We start from the raw sequence: 20,387 nt of genomic DNA on the forward strand, positions 1-20,387 counted from the left end.
AATGGGCTGGGTATGGGCGAAAGAAATATCGAGGCGATTATGGAGTGTTGAACTGAGGCTTCCCTGTGAGCCCGAATGACATCTTGTACCATCACTGAGCTTCAACTTGCCTGCACTGGGCACTGAGTAATGTGTGTGCTTGGGTCACCAAATAGCCGTTGCTAGAATAAATCAATTTCGGGACAGAAACAATTTTAACAATAAAAGCTGTCTTTAATGGGGTAAAAGAAAATCAAACTTGGGTCTTTTGCGCGCCTTAGTTTCAATGGATCGGGGTCACCCAATTTGCTGAACCAAAGGAGTAGATATTGTTCCATGTTATTAATTAATTTTCACACTCATTTGGTCAACACTCAATGTTGTCCCATGTAGTCGAGTCAGTCCCACTTGAAGGGAAAGAAAAACAAATGGCCGAATGCATTTCCCTTTCATTAAGTGCTTGTTGCTGTTGTTGCTGCTGCTGCTCATCAATTTGTTGTTGCAGCTGCAATTGGCCACCAAGTTGTGGCCCACATTCTGGCTGTTTTTGCCGCTGCTGCTCTCGGCTCTCTCGGCCAAAACAGCTAACACTTGAGTGATCCCCCACCTGTCCGTGCCCCATTTTGGCCACGCCGACCTCTCTTGGCCAGCCACGCCCCCTTGTGCCTCGAAAAGTTTTGTGTGTGTGTATATTAATTAAAGTCATTACGTGAAGGACGCCACCAAAAAGGAAACAAAAGCCAAAATGGCGAGCGGCTGCGAATTGCGCACAGCAGAAAAATACAAAACTCACTCGCAGGATATTTAATACGAGAACAATTATGGTGTAATGGTATAATTTTGGGTTGATGATGCACATTTAATTTATGAAAAATGAAAGCCAAGCGTCAGTAAGTTTTGGAAATAGGAAGTTAAAATAAGACAAACAGAAAAGAGCTACCGAGCATGTTAGTATGATAATTTTTCGCTGTGCATAATGATACCGGCGCTCTGTGCGGGTGGGGAGTTGGATTTGGGGTGGTGGGGCAGGCGCACACACACGTAGCAAGAACAACTGGAACAACAACTACAAAGTGAAGCCAAACGCTGCGCCAAATTGGCCAATTTTCATATGCATGCCAAGCAGCAAAGGCAGGAGCTGAAAAGCAGGAGCAACAGCTGCCGAGTTCAAGGCAACGGGGGGACAGGGGTGTGCTGCAACGGGGGGAGGGGCATGGGAAAGGGGAAGGGGGTAGGGGGAAAAATGGCAAGGAAGATCTCCTGTTTGGCATTGACATCAATGAATAATTTCAGTTGGCAGAGCGAAGGGCAACCGAAATGGGTGTGTTCGGTGTGTGGCCCAACTGCAGGCGCCACGTGTCGAAACATCTGAGAGGGCTGCACTGCAAGAAACGCTGTGTGCTTGCGCAGAACAGAAGAATAATCTATAGCTTCTCAAAAGATATTTCATACTAACCCAATAAATGCAATCCTCTTGCAGAAGTTTTAATGGCTTAAATGAAACATCAAACAAAATTTGTTCCCTAAAGTATGGTGCTATTTTTGATGGTGTAAATCGCTTGCCTGCGGCTAGCTGGTATTTGTGGCAGTGTATTGGTTCGTCCATCGACAGGGGCCACCAGCCACCACCACACATCATCCTCATCCTCATCGCCTCTCATCTCGTCTGATGCTCTAATGATGCACAACATGCACAAAATGTGTTAATGACAAACGCAACCGACTGCCGACGATTCATGAGTTCTTTCCTAGAACTCGATCGCCTCCTAATGAGTACCGCCCGCTGTACCTGTTGCCCTTTTTCCCCCAGGTGCGCTACTCCCACAGGGGGCGTGGCAATTGGGGGAGTCGCACCAAGCACCGCACAACTTGAGTTACTTTTGCTTTTCCAATCGATGCTCCGATGCCGTGGCCAGAGTGAAGCAAATTAAATTGCAGCATGAAATCGAATTGCCAGCAGGCAGCTGAGGCATTCAAATGCAGAGAGCAAAAATGGATGAGAAGCGGAGCAGGCGGAGCAGGAGGAGCAGGAGGAGCAGGAGCAGTATCCATAAGATACATTCTGGGCCTGGTCTGCAGCTGCTGCCTTTTCAAGAACGAACAGGAAGAGGATGAACCCAAGATTCAGCAGACTTTAAATTGCTTTTGCCGCCCCCTTTCACCTGGCTAAAAAAATAAGGAAAATAAAAAAAAATGAGGAAAAAATAGAAAAAATAGCTGCTGCCAAAAGAGTTCTACAAAGTGTTCGATTAAAATAGATATTTTTATGGCATTGCATTCGAAAATTGCATTAGGCAAGTGGTTGGTTGCCTTCCACGAAGAGGAAGAATTGTTTTCACTACCCAGATCGATCCATAAAGATATCTGTTTCTGTTTTGTTTTCAAGGGAGAAACCATTTAATTCGCTCCAAGAACTTGGGGAAGCCAGCGAAAAATAAACATAATTCCTATCTATTACTCCGAATTAGTATTGCATTTCAGTGCGATTTTTATATATTTTTAAGAACACATGGCAGTAAAGGGGTGTGTGTTTTAAACGCATTTTGGCCAAAAGCTTAATTGAAAAATGAATATCAATATGCGATACTGGCCGTTGTTTCCATTTGAAGCTATTCTTTTAATTTCTGTTTTTTGTTTATCGTTTTTCGTTTTTATTTCCTTTATCTCAATCCAACTCAATCAGGCAAATCAAAATGTTGCAAAAATGCAGCAAATAAACGGCATATAGTTGCCATTGTTGTTGCCGTGTTATCATTGTTTTTTCGTCGCAATTGTTGTTACTTTTGTTGGCAACGCCTCGACAAGACCACAAACAACTCGTTAGAATTTGCATGTGCAATGCAATCGGCCAAAACAAAAAGCAAAGCTGAAAGAGGAAAATAGCCAACGCAAAAAAGGAGGAAAAACTGTGGAAAAATCAAAGAAAATGTTTGGCCAAAGATGGGCTCGTGGCGGTCGCTTTTATTGGCATCTGGAATGGTTAGATATAAAACTTTTTTTTGTTTGTAAGAAAATTGCCACAACTAGAATCTAACAATTCCGTGTTTCTGGGTGTCGAAATGTTGGGTTTTTTACACGTTAGTGCAAGTGTTTGCTGGCGTGAGTAGCTCGTGATTCGTCACGCGCTCATCTCTGAGCCAAGCGAACATAACACAAAAAGGTGAAAACAAAAAAGACAAATACGCAGGCACAAACATGTCGGAGCTTTGTTAAGTGGAAGAGGGATGGACATAAAAGCGAGATAGCGTTAGACTTTTCCGGGTCCGGTGTTGGCGGCGTTTGGCGGATTGGTGGGGTTGGAATAGAAATATCTATGGGGCAATGGAAATTGGGTATTTCTACAGTGAAACAGCAACAAGAGCACTCGGCTATATAGCAGCGGATGGCTATCAATTTGATATATCAATCAGAGTGAGGGCCAAAAGTGAAAAGCACGAATAAAATGCAGCCAAGAGGAAGGGAAATTCATTTGGCTTTTGTACGCTGCTGCCACGCCCACGGAGGGCGGCGGGGCCGTTCGACGAAAGAGTTTCGGTAAGATAATAATTAGTTTTAGTTACAAATCAGTATTTTTTTTTATTATCAAGAGTGGCAAGCCTATTTTAATACATAGTTGCCGAGCCTTTGGCATAAAATACATCATCTACGGATCACAACGATTCGTTTTAAACTGCCACGTTGCTTAGTTGAGGTGCCTGACGGTAAATATAGCTTTCGAAAATGTTGTTTCCAATAGGAGATTGATTTTATGGCTTGTTTTTCTGGTTTTTACTGCTTTGAGGCTATTAATTCTGGCTGTATGGTAAATAAGGACTTTGACGTCTTAATAACATCCACAAACAAACAAACGCACACATAACCATGGCATCTTAAGTCGATATTTGATATGGTTTTATTATATTGTGTCCGTTAATAGCCGTTCCCTTTTCCGACCCCCAAAAAATTGGCCTTGAGCCGACTCCACATGTGCAAGTGCTCATATGTACTCCTCTACATATGTATTACATACGATGGATATATTTTTATATACATACATATATGTACATCTGTGCGTTCCGGTTTTGTCAGTCTGTTCCTAGGATTATCTTGGCCACACGCTGGGGCACTCATAAAGGGCGGCCTGGCCACTCTGATTGATTTATGTTTTCCCCCCAAACGTAAGGGGGTAAGGGATGCGGAGAAGAGTGGAAGGGAGTGGGGGCTAAGGGTGGCTCTCGTCACTAGCTTTTTTCCTACCACTTCTTGGCCCGGCTTTCCTTCCCGGCTGGCTCATTTCTCCTTCGGCTGTTAATAGCTTTAATGCTGTTTTATGGCATTTCGTGGAGAAAGGGCCACAGTTTAGTGGGGCAAGGAGATGGGGCAAGGGGGTGGAGCTTTACACATTGGGATCTGGCAGTGGAACCGAAACGCATGCCAGCGCCAAATGTTTTACATGCGTGCCTTTCGAACACTCCAAGAAAATATGAAAATATTTAACCAGGAATTGCGCGTAGAATGACTTACTCGAGTGGGAACGCTGAATCTTCTCCTGTTGCTACCTGGTCACTTCGCGCAGTGCATCGCGGCCGCCACTTAGTGTGGCAACAATGTTTGCGCATAAATAAATTGGAATCGACTGAGGGAGCGGGTGCGCGTCTTGGAGCTGTGCGGTGCTCATAATTCCAGCTTTTATTTGTGGGATTTTGGCATGGCATGTCAGTCATGCATCTCTGCATCCCCCGCCGTCGCACTTTAGGAGCACTACCCAATGCTCCTTGGCACCCTGACCATTCCTTACTGTGCGCACTGATTAATGGCTTTCCGTACTCCACAGATGATGCCCGACTCCTGTTGCTGCTGCTAAATACGCCGAATTTCTCACCGAGAAAGCTGAGAAAGCTGGGAAAGCTGACACAGCTGAGCAGAGCGAAACTCCGATCGACTTTGATATTGAATCCACAATGTATCCGGCCAGCGGCAGTGGAGGAGGCAGTGCAGCGACCGCTGCCAAGTTCCAGAATCGCTGCGGATCGCCGCAGTTTGCAAGCGACTATCCGCACCCACATCCGCACCAGCATCCGCACCAGACGACATCGGTGGCGGTGCACAGTGCCCCGCCCGGAGTGAGTGGTGGCTCCATAGCCAGCGGTGGGTCCATGTCCATGCGTCACGGCCAGCGGGCGACGGCCTCGGCCTCGGCCCATCAGCATCCCAGTCAGATGACCCTGAACCACGGCGGCATGGGCCACAACCACGGCATGGGCATGGGCATGGGCATGGCGCACAACCATGGACATGCGGCAGCCACCCTGGGGCATCCACATTCGCATTCGCACAACAACAGCAGCAGCAGCAGCAGCCACGGACATGTGGGCTCGCATCTGATCTTTCCCGACGACATGGACAGCATCGAGTTCTGCATGCCGGCGGCGCCCTCCTCCTCGTCCGCCTCCTCGCAGAACGGCCTTGGGGTCGGAGAACAGTTGCTCTTGGGCAGCAATCACGGCGAGGCGTTCACGGAGCGCCGAAGGAGGGGACACAGCCGGCGCAGCAATCACAAGATGGATGTGGAGCAGCAGGTAAGTCTGGGGGCGACGACAAGGGTTTGGTTTCACAGCTCTCATCCATATCGCTTCCCTAAACCTCAGGTGAAGTGGTCTCGCAAGAACATCGCCGCCACAATGGAACGCTTCGAGCCCACGCCCAACACACAGTCCTCGTCGTCCACTTCATCGCTGGACTATGGATTTGCAGCCGGCGTGATGACGCCCAGTGGCAGCAGTGCCACAGCCTCGCATGGCGGTGGCGCCTCCAATCCCTCGCTGCACGTCGCCTTCAACGGAGGCGGTGGAGCAGTGGGCGGTGGCTCTGCCTCGACATCGGGAGCCAGTGGCGGCTCGGGAGCAGCTGCACCGGCGGCGCCCTTCAATCACGTTTATTCGTATGCCTACTACGAGCCGGGCGCAGCCAAGTGTCACACCAACGTGCCCGCCGCCCAAGGAGTTGGTCCTGGACAGGGTCAGGCCCACCAGGTGCAGTCGAAGAGTCCGCCGCGAAACTCGATACGCGCCCTGCTGGCCAAGAGCTTCCGCTCGAAGAGCAGCACCAACCATGGTGGACAGTCGACCTCCAGTTCGCCGAGCGCCGAGGAGCGGGATCGCCATACGTACACCACGCGCTACGGCACCACCGAGAACCTGTACGAGGAGGTCAGCGATCAGAAGATACGCAAGGTGCTGTCCGACAACCGCATCGCCAGTGGCTCCAGTGCGGGCAATGTTAAGGAGGAGCAGCGCCGGGTGCAGCACAACCACTTTAGGGTGCTCGACGAGCTCAATCTCTCGCTGGAGGCCCTAATAATGCCGCCCACGCCGCCGGACGTCAGTCCCAGTCACGCCATGGGCGCCGATGAGCCAAGCACCTCGATGTCCGCCGCCGGTGGTGCAGTGGGCGGATCGGCGGTGTCCAGCGTGGTGGCGGGACCCTCGAAGACGGCCCAAAGACCCAGGCGCGGCGGTCTCCTGGGCGGCGCGGCTGGGGCAGGGGGCACCTCGAACTCGAGCTCCGCCTCGCACGCCAGCCTCGAGAATCTGTCGAGCACCCTGAACAGCATGGAGCTCAAGGATCATGGCCACAGTAGCTGCATCAATCCGGAGTTCGATGAGGGGGACCTCGACTCCGGCTTCAGTGGCAGCGGCAGCAGCAGCGGCGCCAGCTACAACGAGAGCCTGCGGTACTACAAGTCCGCCACGCCCACCGGACAGCTGCACCACCATCACAACCACCAGCAGCAGCAGGCGCTGCACCACCACAGCCTGAACAACAACACCTTGCCGCACAACCTGCGCAGCTGCCGATCCTCCACGGCCTCGGGCACTTCCACATCGAAGAGCAGCATGGCCAGTTGTGGCGAGGATCAGGGCATCGGCATGACCTTGGCTGTGGGCGGCGGCGGTGGCATGATGACGCCCATGCACGAGGGAGCCGGCGGCGGGGGCGCTGGTTCATTGTCGCCCTTCAACTATCCACGCCGCTGCTCCGCGGACCAGCAGCGCGCCTCGGGCAGATCGATAGCCTCCGGCGTGGGCGTTGGACCCGGCGTGGGCGTGGCCGTGGGCGGCGGTAGCATGAGCATGTGCAGCAGCAGCAACGTAGCCCTTTCCACGGGCACGAAACCCAAGAAGAACTTCTGGACCATGAAACCGTGATGCTACAAAAAGGCGCTGCGTCACATTTACAAGAAATGGACTATTGTTATGGTGAGTGCAACCAAAATAATTTGACTTGATTAAGTTTAATCCTGTATCTAATACCTTTATATCCAATCCTTGTATCTAATAGTTTGTTTTCCTATTACTTTGGGTGCTAGTACAAGAGATGAAAACACATATTTCATCAAGTTTATTTTTTTATCAATCACTAGGCACTTCCCACACAAAATCACATACCCAGGCGTCCATTTCATCCGCAGCGCCGTGATTGCGATTGTGTTAACCCCTTTCAATAGTTGATTACTTTTTATGGCCATTTTGTCATTTAAGATCATCTGGCATGATTATCGCCGTCGCCATCACGATATTCCCACCCCCTCCACTCAATCCCAAGCCCCGAAACCCCGAAACCCCAATCTCACTTCCCACTGCCTTCGCTTCCATATCCCGACTGCTTTTGGGCATCAATTTCAACTTTTCAACTTTAATCATAATAAATTTGTGGCCCTGTTTTCCAGCCACGGCCACGGCCATAGCTTATAGCTCCATTTCACAATCAACGAGATACTTCCGCTGGAGAGGAAGCAGATCCGCGTCAGATATAGGTATATATACGCCTGGATAGTGGACGCAGGGGGTGTTGGGTGTTGGGGGGTGGGGGGTGGGATTGTTGAAGACTATCCGCATTCCCAAGATAATAAATTTATTAACTGAGCGGCCCGACATCATCATTATCCGGCAGAAGCGGGCAAAATGTTTTCATCCCTTCGCCGCCGAAATGAATCAATTAAAACTGATTGAACTTCATAGATTTCCTCCCCCAATACATACATACATGCACACCCAGTACTTTTTGTATCTTGCTCTGACCGAAAAATACGAAAAATTCATTTATAACTGAAACTGGGCTAATCCGCATCGCTCATCAATTCTTTCTCCTCTCTTGCCTATATATATATTTTTTTTTTTGGTTGTGGGAAGCGCTGCAGATACTCCGGGGCCACATATGCCCCCATTTTTGTAATGGTCACGGGGATTACCCCGAATACCCCGATGAGCATGGTTAGCAAAGGGAAGTAATGGCTGTCGAGGGGGGAGTGGAGTGGCGAACATTAAGGCGCCTGTTGAAATGTCCGCAGACCCAGAGATGCACCCATACCACACCATACCATACCAATCCATACCATACCATACCATACCATACCAATCCATACCATCTCTCTAACACCCCCTTAAATCCGCTCACTCCACTTGCCCCATTACGCGGTGTGTGAATAATACCATTATTCATTGCATTTTGTTATAAATCTGTCAATTTGCACAATTGTGCGTACAAGCCAAAGATTCACTACAAAGAGAAATCGAAACTGAGAACGGAATATCGTCTTTAAAAGTGGGAAAATGTTTCAGAAAAGTCTATGGAGTTCCATTGCTTATGTTGGTATAATATCTTTCTTTAATTTTTACTTAGAAATAACGTGTATTTAGAATTATTTACCTTAATTCACTGATTGTTGCTGTTTGTACCTTGCAGTATTTCGGTTCAATTGGGTTGCTAATGCACAATTCTTTCTCTGAGTGCAGGATGCTTTTTGCTTTATGCAATTCGACGGGGTGCGCAAGGGGTGCAGCTCGGGGGGTGGAAAGCAGAGTGTGGGGAGTGGGGAGTGGGAGGGCAACACACTTCAGCCCTCGAGGGCAGGGTCGCACATGTGTGGCAGCCGCAGGGTGCACGCTCCTCGCGTTCCTTCCGCTCTTCCTGCGCTTCTCGCATTTCGGCGGCTGCCATAAAAAACCGTTTGCGAATGCTCGGAAATGGCTCCGAAGGCGAAACTATTTTTACTGGGTATTATTGGCGCTATGATGGCTAGCACATAAAGTCGAGATACACTGAAGATGGTACAGCTTATCGTCTATGGTATGCCATAGTCGATCACGCCAATTACACAGATAGGAATATGGAAAGTTGGTTCGTCTTGGAACTGAGCTGTTCGATTAAATGTTCTACAGGCGATTATGCGTGATATTCCATTATCAAGTGGTTCCGGTAGTTGAAGGTGAACTTATTCCAGGGTAGCAAGTGCATCGATTCCCTTGGTTGCGCATCCACTTCCTTCGCTGTTGTCCGCGTGTTGATTTATATTCGAAACTGCGCCGAGGCGCAACTAATTTGCCTCGGGTGTTAAGTAGCATGCGAAATAAACGCAACGGGAGAAAGCCAAACACTGGAGAGTGTGCAGGGAAAACTGGGCGCTGGGTGGTTGGGAAAGCGCTGAAAAGGGAAACTCTCGGCTCGGCTGCATTCAATGCCGTTTGGATGAATGGCAGCATGATAGGCAGCGAACGAGTGTGTGTGAATGGTCCATTGCCGCTCCATGAATAAGTGACCGAGTGCGAGTGTGCGGATCATAAGGACCCGGCAATATATGCCATATGAGCTATCTACATACGAGAGTGTGTGTATGTGGCACTCCTTATTCAATCGCTGCTTATACAGCGTATTTATGCGGAGAGTTTCCGGAGTCATTTATGAAATCGGCCAAGAATGCGAGCATTCCCATTCATTCAAAACCCCATTCACTTAGCTTTCTGCCATTCATGCGAAACCTAGCATTCACCTTGAATTGGGTTTATTAAAGGCGATAAATGCCCACATTTTCCGTTCTTAAATATAAACTTATACTCTGACTCAACATTCGTTAAACATTTGTTTAAGGTGAAACTTTTCGTTTCTAAGCACTTGGGTCCGCTTTCAATTATTCAAGACGACTTTGTAGATGGCATTCGTTTCTGGGTGTCCAGACACAAGTTTGGCTACCAGCCCAGACATCTCATCATCATCATCGGTATTAGAATTTAACCCTTGACCCCAGCCCTCTGACTCCCCAACGCATCCGCATCCTCCGTTTTTTGGGCCCTTTTCCCATACATGTGACCCAAAACTAGTCCTTGGGCAAGTCTATCTGGAAACGATTTGTGCACACTCGATTTGACAGTCAGTCAGTCAGTTGCTTTCCATTTCCCCCCTTTTATTATTATTTTCTGGGGTGGGGTGGGGGGTGGTAGCTCTGTAACCCATTTCCCATTTCCCTTTGCGCCGAGAATCGTTTAAATGTTGCCAACAATAATAAAACATTTTAAACTTGCGCCGGCTAATAAAGCAAAAAGGGAAAGGAGCGAAAAAAGTGGAAAACGAGAAAAACGAGGAAAAGGAACTTGAAATGAAATCAGAGCCACATTGAAATGGGAAAATGGGGGAAACGTCTGCTTTTTAGCTATGGGCAAATATGAAAATGGATCTCGCCAAGAACGACGACGATTTGGGGATTCCAATGCCGGACAATGGAGATAAGGATGAAAAGGAAGGAGCCGAAGGAGTCAAAGGAGCCAAAGGAAGGATTGGGGCTGAATGGCACATGTGCTGGGGAAATCGGGCATAAACATTCACTTAGCCGTAATAAAAGCCAAGCCGCACACAAAGTACTCAAATGAACAACATTTCTATTTAAACAGGGGACAGGGGTCAGGGGTCATCACTCCGCTCGGGGCCAAGCTGGAAATTTGGAATTTGTCTGAAGTTTGGCTGAATGAAGCCCGGTTCCCAGTTCCCGGTGCCTAGTTGACTTTTCTCCAGCTAGATTGCGCCCGACTGATTAAAAATTGAATGATGAAGGCCCCGAGACGCTGACGCTCACATTGAAATTGTTAAACTTGCCCCGAAGTCCTTGTGCGAAAATGTAGGGGGCTGCCGAGGAAAGCCATTATGCCTTATTCTTATACAACATACAACACTTGGAACACGGAAAGAGAAAGCTGAAGTTTGAAAACTAGAGTGAATGTATGACGAAAATCGAACAGATTCATTTAGTTGGAAAGCCCCAAGTATTTGCAGTTATTTTTATTATTTATAACTAAAACGGCACGTTATTTGCTGTAGCATCTGAACAAATGCAATTATTCGGTCAATTTAAATGCAGCTCTCAGTGGCAAAACCATTCAAAAGTAATTAAAACTTTGTAGGCCAACAGACCGTACGTATGGCAACAAATTTTTAATATTGGGAAGAAAGCAGGTGCAAACTAAATCGATAGTTTCTAACCACAAACACTGGCCATCCATTTATTCCATGTTGCTCCCAGTACAGTGTTTCCATGTTAATGTAAATTGCGCCTTGCTCCTAATGCCCCTTCGACATTTACAGCTTTTATTCGCGTCTCATTTAACCGACAGACATCCCCAAATCCAATGCGCAGTATTTCTGCGAGTGTAGCTGAGTGGAAGAAAGGCAAGCAAAATCTTAACCCGCTGGCGCCAAAGTCGCGTGGGTGGCACAATAAATTTGCAAGGACAAGGACCCGTTTGGTCTGGTTCTTGGTCGTCTGCTGCTTTCATTGGCAAGGCGCCAAGCCAGCGGATCAGATCCAGGTCCAGGGGAATGGCTACGGGCGAGCAGCAGGACATACGGACAAGCGGACGGACATACGGACATACGGACAAACGGACGGACAGGGGTGATGGCGTAACGGCAGACCCGGAGCACAATGCCAGGCGTAGAGCAATAACACACACCGAATTTTGGGGGTGGCTAACGGTAGCTGGTGGTGACATTGTCCGCCTGCGTTCCCCTTCATGCTCGCTCGTGTATGAGTGCACTGGGAGAAAAAGAGACACCTACTTAGAGCTGAGGCTTAATACAGTATAATACAGTATTTCTTGAAGAGTAAAGATTTCTGATACAGTAAACACAATCCGCATCCTGAGGTTAACGCAATTTTTCTCAGTGCACACACAAAGAGTCTGAGTACTCCTTGGCTTTCGGGGGTTGTCTAACCAAAATCACCCACCACTCGCCGTCTAAGACGAGAACTGTAGTAAATAATTCTTTAAAGATTTAGAGACACTCCACCCGCACAATTGCAAATTTTTATGAGATATTCGAGGCGGTGGCGTTGCGGGGGCGCTGCGAAAAGGGGGTGTGGCGCGTGCTTGTCGCGGCTTTTTAGCTATTTTCGTCAGTCCGGGAAATGGGAGTTCGTTCCTCGTCGCCGCCATAAGCCGGCCACATATCAAGATTAATTTTTTCCAAGATAATAAATTCAATGCAGATTAAATGGCAGAGACCATTAAATTATCGACTTGAGGTTCGCTGCGCCCACAGCTGGTGTTGTTGTGCGTGGTTTCATATCGAGGGTTGGACCTTTGGACCAAAATCTAGGAACTGGCTACTGGGTACTGGGTAGTGGGTAGTGGGAATAGCAATTGGGGCATTGTTCGGCGGCCTTAAGCTGATGACTGCATTAACATTAACAACGGGCAAACGTGCGTGAAGAGCAATTGATAATGCCAGATGAGATGAACTCGGCTGGGATGATGGAACATTTGTTGCGCAATCAATTCGACTGCCAAATGAGACGCAGTTGTCAAATGGTTTATGCAGTCTCCGTTGCCATTGAAGGGCTCACTGGCCACCGCTCGTAATTGATGTGGATTAGCGAACTATCATTTAATACTTGGCATTCGCCACCTGGTGCTCATGGTTCGAGTTGATTTAAGGGCCAGTGAATTGGTTATACGTATGCAACTTACTGAACTGAGTATGCAGTAATTCAGTATTCATGGCGATAAAAGGTGTGCGAAAAGGTATGATTTATAGAATATCAATTTCATGTCTAAAACTCGAAGCCTTGCTGCTTTCAGCGACCTCATAACTTCCTTTTTCCCTATACTCCTTTTGATGGCTGTGGAATGTGCATGTTAATTGACTTTAAATCCGATTGAAATGGCCCAGTTTTGCATCGGCTTATACTTCCTGCGTGTATGGAAAAATAGCTAATGGACCTCCTTTGGATAATCTTTATTTCTGCTCCTATCGTCGTGCCATGAAAGTTATAATAGAGCTGTATGCACAACTCGTCGGAATTTTGCAGATCAGCTTGCGCAAAAAAGAGAAGAAAACCACGGCGAATAAAAAAGTAAAATAGGAAGTGCAAAACTTGTAAGTGAAAACGGAAAACAAAACGCAACGCAGACACATCAATTACGGCGAAGGGTGGAAAGATGGGAAAAACGGGGCGCAGCTTCAATTGAACGCGACTCGTTGTCCTTTATTCCGGCTTTTGCTCCTTTTTGGCTTTTTGGCTTTTTGGCCAAGATGGAGCGTAGTAGCGAGCACTGCTAAATGCAAACGACAGATCCTCCAACCAAAACAGCCAAAACGCCCAGCCATAGCTTTATCTTGGCCCATCAATCAGGACCAGAACGCTCACAAAAACAGCAAAAATGCAGAAAAAAAAACTAAAAAAACAAATAGAATCTCAAAGTCAATTTTTTGGCAAACAAACAAACCGATTGACGTAGGCCCCTAAAAACCAACAAAAAAAAATTAAAACCCCATGCCCTTTTTTCCTTTGCTTAATCAATGTGTGGTGGTGGCGCTGGAAAACGAGGGAAAGCGGGGAAAGCGGTGAAAGCGGTGCCAGCGGGGAAATGGAAATGGCTGGTGAAATGTCAAATGCGTTGATTGGAAAGCCGCCAGCGCGACTAAAAACGCTGGCAAATCGCGCCGCGCTAATGTGAATGAGATTTGCTGCAAATCAATGGGGCTAAGGTAGCGAGGAGGGCGAGGGCGAGGGCGGGGGCAAAGCAGTTGCCAGACCGCACAATCAGTTTCCGTTTCCGGTCGCTGGCCGCACAATTAAGCGCGGCGGCGGCGGCGGCGGCGGCGGCCATTTTGGCCATGTCTCTGCAGCTGATTTTGTTGCTGCTGCTGCTGCTGCTGCTGTTGCACGGCGTTGGCTAATAAACAAGCGCTGCAAACGAAGTGCGAGGCGGGAAAATTGGGGAGCCAGGGGTGCCAAAGCGTTGGTTCTGCACTGGCCAAAGTGCACTGATCAAAAATATATGCATACTATATACATATACGTCACTTATTCATGCAAAAGTTGTTACAAAGCAGGCTATTAAGTAACTGGATTGCTATCAGGATTTGCCTAATGATAACTTATATCATACATATATCATTTTAGTAAAGACCAAACTGAAATATTGTTCCATAAAAATATTCAAATGAAATGAATATTTCATATTAATATATTAAATATCGAATACCAATGATTTCGCGTCTCATAGATTTCGCGTTGCTAGCAATTACCCGAGTTTCCTGCAAATTGCCTAGACGGTCCCCTTATTTTTCCGAGTGCAATTGGCATTCCCTGTTTGCTTTGGCCGCTGCTGTTGTTGTTTTTTTTTGTTGGCGTACTTTGGTCGCCGGTCCTTGGTCGCTTCATTAACTGTAAAAAAACACGTCGTATGTATGAATGCAAATGAAGGCGGTCGGCGGAATGGCACTTGGTTTTTCGTTGTTCTTGCCATTATAATGGCCACTGTTGTTGCGCCGTGCCGCTTCACACCTTTATTTGTATTGGCATTGGCATTGGTATGTGTACTTGCGTTTGCATTTGCATTTGCGTTTGCGCTTGTATTTGTGGGGAATGCGTTTTCATTTCGTTTGGTCTGCTTTTGTTTGCCGGGCAGCAGCGAGCAAACAACGTCGACAACGCCGACAATTGGTCATCAGAATATACATATAACATATCGCCCGATGGGCGGATGGCTGTGTGCGTTTGGGCTTGGCAAGGCATTCCAGTGCCCTGCCTGCCACCCCCTGGAGAAAAGGGGGTGTGGCAAGACCGCCCGCTGCGCCAATTTATGACCTGTCAGAAATTTCCCAACACAACGCCGTCGACGGCGCCTTGAAGCGACTGTAAGTGCGCGGCCCCAAAAAGTAGGCAACACTTTCTGCTCGTTGCCGGTGTTGCAAGAACTGACCCACCCACCAGGTGTCCCCATTTAGAGGCATTAATAAAGTTTAAACGCGCTGCCTGCTTAAAAGTCGAAGACAGTATAATAGATAGCTCGTTATATTTTACCCCCCATAAGAGCTTAGAATGTGGAATGGTTGAGCTGCCTATTTAGCTTGCACCCAACTCAATTGAGTTTCTGCTGCAGTAGTAACTGAATTAATATTTTACAAGGCCTGCAAGCCCTTTGGCCAGCCCCACTTGACCACCTGCAATGATTGTCCCAATCAAATTCCCATTTCCCCCAAGCTCTCAAAATGATCTATTGTCAGCAAAAGGGGCAGATGGTGCCATCAATACATAATCAGTTTTAAGTTCGCCTCCTGCCTTCCTGGTTATTGCATTTTTATATAAGGTCGCTGACTTGACCTCTCACCCTCTGTGATTTGACGCCCCTTTGTGTGCGAGGCGGCCCCTTTTGTTAGCTGAATATTTTCACTTGCCCGAAATTGTTTCTCTCGCCTTCCATTCGTCTGACGCGCAGATTTAATATTTCCGCACTATTGTCAACTGGGCAGGTGCTTCCTATCCCCCCCCAGCCACTCCCCTTTCACCTGGAGCACGGGGTCAAAGGTGGGGGCATATGTCACATGCCTGTGCCACGCCTTTGGCCAAAGGGCGGATGGGGCGGCCCCGCCCCCGACACGCCCCTTTGGGCCGAATGATGCCTTCTGACTTTTTGGCATTGTTGTTGTCGCCGGCTTTGTATTTATATTGACGCTTTTTTACGCACAGAGACAGCCGAGGTCAATTTAATAGTTGTGGTCTATTCCGGCTGATCTATTTCAATTTCATAAGCTCATTTGATGATTGCTTTTTTTCGCTGCGCCCAAAGCCACTGCATAATTTCGTTAATTGTCCGTTTAAGTCTGAAAGTGTATGTGTATGCGACATTTATGTTAATGCATCCAACGTTGTGCGCTTTTTGTGGAAAACTGGCCATAAACAATATGCTAAGGATGTGTTTGCCAAATGTACTTAATAATAAAAGTGTAAGCTTTAAGGGAACCCAGAATGCAATGTGTTTTCGGCGTTTTCCGGCAGACCGCCGCAAATTTTCACTCAACATCGAAGTATTAGAGCTAAGCTATTTTTTAGCACCCTGTGCTGTGCTATTTTTTTGCCACCATTGTAGGCACTTTTTCTAGCCCTGACTCCATTTATCTCTTCGGCACTCTCATGTTTTTGCCAACTTTTTGCGACCGCTTGTGGATTTTGATGTCTGGCCGAAACGCAACGAGCCACACAATGACCGACAAGCAACTGGCAGCCGCAGCACCACCCACCACCCACCACCACCCACTTGCAACACAGCCTCTCATTCACTCATTCAGTCAATCATGCAGCCATTCAATTTATCGTTGACTTAACTTTGTGATGGTTACAAAATGAAATTTATGGAAACTTTCGCACTTTTCCCGACCGAACCGCCAGTGATGCGCCGCATTTAGGTACACGTGCATGTAGGTACTTTCAAATTCGCAGAGGTACCACAAATTACCCACCGTTTGTTGCTATTTATATATCTATATATATTCTAATGAATTTCGCTTGGCGAGACAATCATTACTGGCTGACTTTAGAGGTGCAAATGACGTAAAAGAATTATAAGGTACACCACTCTTATGTACTGTGTACCTAATCAGAGTTTAGAGTTAGCAGTTAGAAAGAGCACAACTCACGTGGCATTTATTCGCAGCTTTACAGAATCATATATGTAGGTACATATGCCTTTAAGCTGGAATATTACGACGCATAGGATGGCTAGGATAATGCCCTCTCCTTTCCAGCAGCATCACTGGCATACCCACACACCTGTGCCCGCAGCCAGAGAACCAGCCAAAAAGCCCCGGCCAAACCGAAGGCTTGACACTTGTGTTTGGGCATCCATCAGAAGTCGAGTCTGGACCGAAAGGCGAGTGTTATCTTTGCGGTCGCATCTATAATGGGTTTTGTCACGTTGCAGACGAGTCTGCACCCATGTCCCTGCCCATGTGGCCCGACCCTCTGGCGAGGCATGAAAACCCACGTCGATATCAATAAACTCGAAACAAGAAGGCCAAAAGGTGGCAAGGGAAGGGAAGGGAGAGTCCCAGAGTGGTTCCTGCATGAATGGGCTGTGTGTGTGTGTGTGTGTGGCCTATTCGAAATACATTTGCCTGCTTAAGCCGATTTTAAAACTCAGTCCAGTTTTGGGTCAGCTCAGCCCGGTTTAACCTCCACCCCATTTGGCATGCCCAAAATGTGCTTAATAACTTTGGCACCAAATGGCCTGCCCGGCGACAAGTGCATCAAATTGTCAGACATTCTCGCCCACTGTTGACTTTGGACGCACCGAACAACCCGGCACAACATAATTGTTAAAGTCCAGTCCGCTGGTCCGCTGGCCCCCAAAATTTTGCGGTTAAATGGGGGGAGTGGAACCCGGACCCGACCCCTTCTCCACTTGGAGGACGCCCAATGGAGGCACATGCATGCAACAATAAATAAATTAGAACAAGGTGCGGTGTGACAGGGCCCAAGCCCATATAACGTGTACACTGAGAGAAAGCTGGTTTAAAGGGATAAGCAGTAAAATGGGACAAAAGTTTTGAAAATACTATAATTCTTCTAGATAATACTTCTAGACATCTTTGGGAATGGTGCTTCACCAAATATGATGTTCTATAAGTTAGTATGTTGTTCTATAAGGTAGGCATTTGAAGTTGCGACTGGAATATAAGTTGCCTTCTTGGTTTGGTGCACTTTTTGGCAATTTGCCCAGTGTTTAAGCTGTCGCTTAATAAAGGGTTAGTCAGGTGGGCGGCGGGCGGCACTTGGGGCGGGTCTGCAGATAGGGCTACCGTTTTGTTGTCTGCTTGGCAGTCAGATGCAATTTATTGATAATATGCGGGGCACAGGAAGGACGACGCGCAGGGAGGCAAAGGAGTGCAGGGGGACGGGGGAAACCCCTGAAAGTCAGCGGCAACTTTATGAGAATGCGACCTTTCCAACCATTATGTTGGTTATTTACACACACACTCCTCACACACACACACACACACACACTTGGCCACAGATGTCGAGGTAGCAAAAGCAAAAGCTGGAGCACAAAATTTGTTGCACAAATTGTGGCAACAAATTTTAGCGCAGACAATATTCAGTTGGTTTAGGAAAAGTCGAGCAAAGGGAAGTGAGTACATGCTCGTAGCAAGGGTGGTATGGTGGATAAAAGCAGGAGCTGCCAAATGTCAATTGCAGGAATCTCCTCACTTAACTTGACCAAAAGCCCGAACTTGTTGAACCTTGTATGGCATCACAGTTCAATCGGTAAAGGTTTCAATTCGAACTGAAATTCAAAGCCAAAATGCAGCTGAATAAATGCTATGAAATTCACAAAACGTAGCGACAGTTTACAGTATTGAAATACAAAAAAAACCCTCACATCAACGGTCAGTTACAAAATACGAAAGTTATTTAAATCAAGTTCGACACGAGCGAAAACTAGTTTTACACCAGAGTGATTTTAATTCAGAGCATTCCACATAGCTTGCAGAATATTTATTTCGGCTTGGCTTCTATATTTTAACAGCACAAAAGCACACTTTCACTAGTTTAGACAGTCGATTATCTCAAAGGGTTCATAGTGCACCTTAAAAAGAAGGCAAAACTCTTAAAACATTATATTTACAACATGCCGTAGTTATGTATAAGTCTAAGATAAATGAATCAATTGATGTGAAACCTGACAAATTGCTTCGCTCTCCCTTTCAGGAATACAATACAAAGACTGCCTCATGCCATGCCATCCACTACTACCACCAACCCAACAGCGGCAGCAGCTACAGCAACTACAGTAGCCGTCGTCACCATCAGCACCAGCAGCTGACGTCATCAGCGTCAACGTCATCGTCCACATCATCACTGCAGCCGCCCCAGCATCGCTACTCCCTCGTCCAGGATCGCCTGAATCCCTTCCAGCTGGATATCTGCGATCCCGGAGAGTTGGGTACTAAGGAGGAGGAGGAGGATAACGAACAGGAGGAGGAGGAGGAGGTGGAGGAGCCAGGGAGAAGTTACTATCAGAGGAGCCAGATGAACTGGAGGCGTCACTATAAGTACGACGCCGTGGAGGAGTGCCGTCGTCCGATTTGCCAGGAGCAGCACTACGGCTCCGTAGCGGACATGTTGTAAGGGGGAAGAGGATACAGATACGGAATCACTTTAAAGCGAAACGCAAGGTACCTACAACAAAGTAACTAAAAGAGAAATGCATGAAATAGGAAACGAGTATGAAGCAAGGAGAATTAGCACGTATGGAGAGAATGAACGAGAGTCCCCCTGAAATGCAGAAAGTAAACGATTATAGCGATTGGCGATTACGATTAACGATTAACGAAAAAGCGATAATCGATATCCGATGAACGAGTTGCGCATGTTGAATAGATGTATACCAACGTTTTTTTCCTGGCGGCCGATGAACATTTTAAACTAATCGTTACTAAGCACAGAATTGATTGATATATATATTCAAAATATATGTATTATTAACCATCTGGCAGATATGGCACCGCTAATTAACTGTATGTTAGGCATATATCCATATAGAATATATGTAACCACCCGCACTCTCCACACGCAAACACAAACACAAACACAGACACAAGCACACACAACCACATACAAATATATAAAGATATATATATATATATATTTATTCATGTACATACGAACTATGTTAAAGCCAATTTTTTTTATTGCATCCGACTAGAAATACGTGAGCGCGATAATTTTTTTGTGGATGAACGTGGAGAATAGATCTAGAAGATTGCACCACCATGTTGTCTGCGCGTAAAGCAAACATGATCATTAATTATATATAAATCTAAATATATACGATTTTTTTTTATTATTTATAACCTAGCAATGCTTGTACATAGAGTAAAGATTGTGGATTATAACTATACGAATATTAATATTAATAAAAAAAAGGAATATTTAATAAAACGTGTTTTTTTTTTTTGGTAACCTATGCTCTGAGTGTTAAACGAATTGTAAATAAATTTGGACACATAAACAATTTAATTGACGCACAACCCATAAAAGAAAGGGTAAAAACAAAAGCCAAGAAATGGATAAAAACAAAAACGAAATATATTTGTCAATGCCTGTCAACTTTTTGCATACGATCGAGTAGCGCCAAAAGCGCGAAAAGAAACCCAAATCGATGGAAAAGCATTTAAAAACCCTACAAAAGTAAATCTGTAATTTATGTGCATGTAGTTGAAACCGAAACAGTTGGCGAGTTGTTCCACTTACTTATTGAAAATGTGTCTTAAGCAAATGCATATATAAGCCCATATATACCTATGTGTATACT

At 46.7% G+C, this 20,387-nt stretch overlaps 1 protein-coding gene across 1 annotated transcript in view; it reads left to right on the forward strand.

Moving 5' to 3' along the window:
• LOC6550466 (midnolin homolog) overlaps positions 1-18,848 on the forward strand; it is an 83,476-nt gene extending 64,628 nt beyond the window's left edge. The window contains exons 5-7 of the mRNA XM_001977692.3: positions 4,793-5,537; positions 5,607-7,217; positions 18,782-18,848. Coding sequence (XP_001977728.3) covers positions 4,920-5,537; positions 5,607-7,166 — 2,178 coding nt within the window. The 5' untranslated portion in view covers positions 4,793-4,919 and the 3' untranslated portion in view covers positions 7,167-7,217; positions 18,782-18,848. The remainder of the gene's footprint in view (positions 1-4,792; positions 5,538-5,606; positions 7,218-18,781) is intronic.
• The last annotated feature ends 1,539 nt before the right edge of the window (positions 18,849-20,387 follow it).

This window comes from Drosophila erecta, unplaced genomic scaffold (assembly GCF_003286155.1).
Source record: "Drosophila erecta strain 14021-0224.00,06,07 unplaced genomic scaffold, DereRS2 tig00000126-arrow-pilon, whole genome shotgun sequence".
Classification (NCBI taxonomy): domain Eukaryota; kingdom Metazoa; phylum Arthropoda; class Insecta; order Diptera; family Drosophilidae; genus Drosophila; species Drosophila erecta.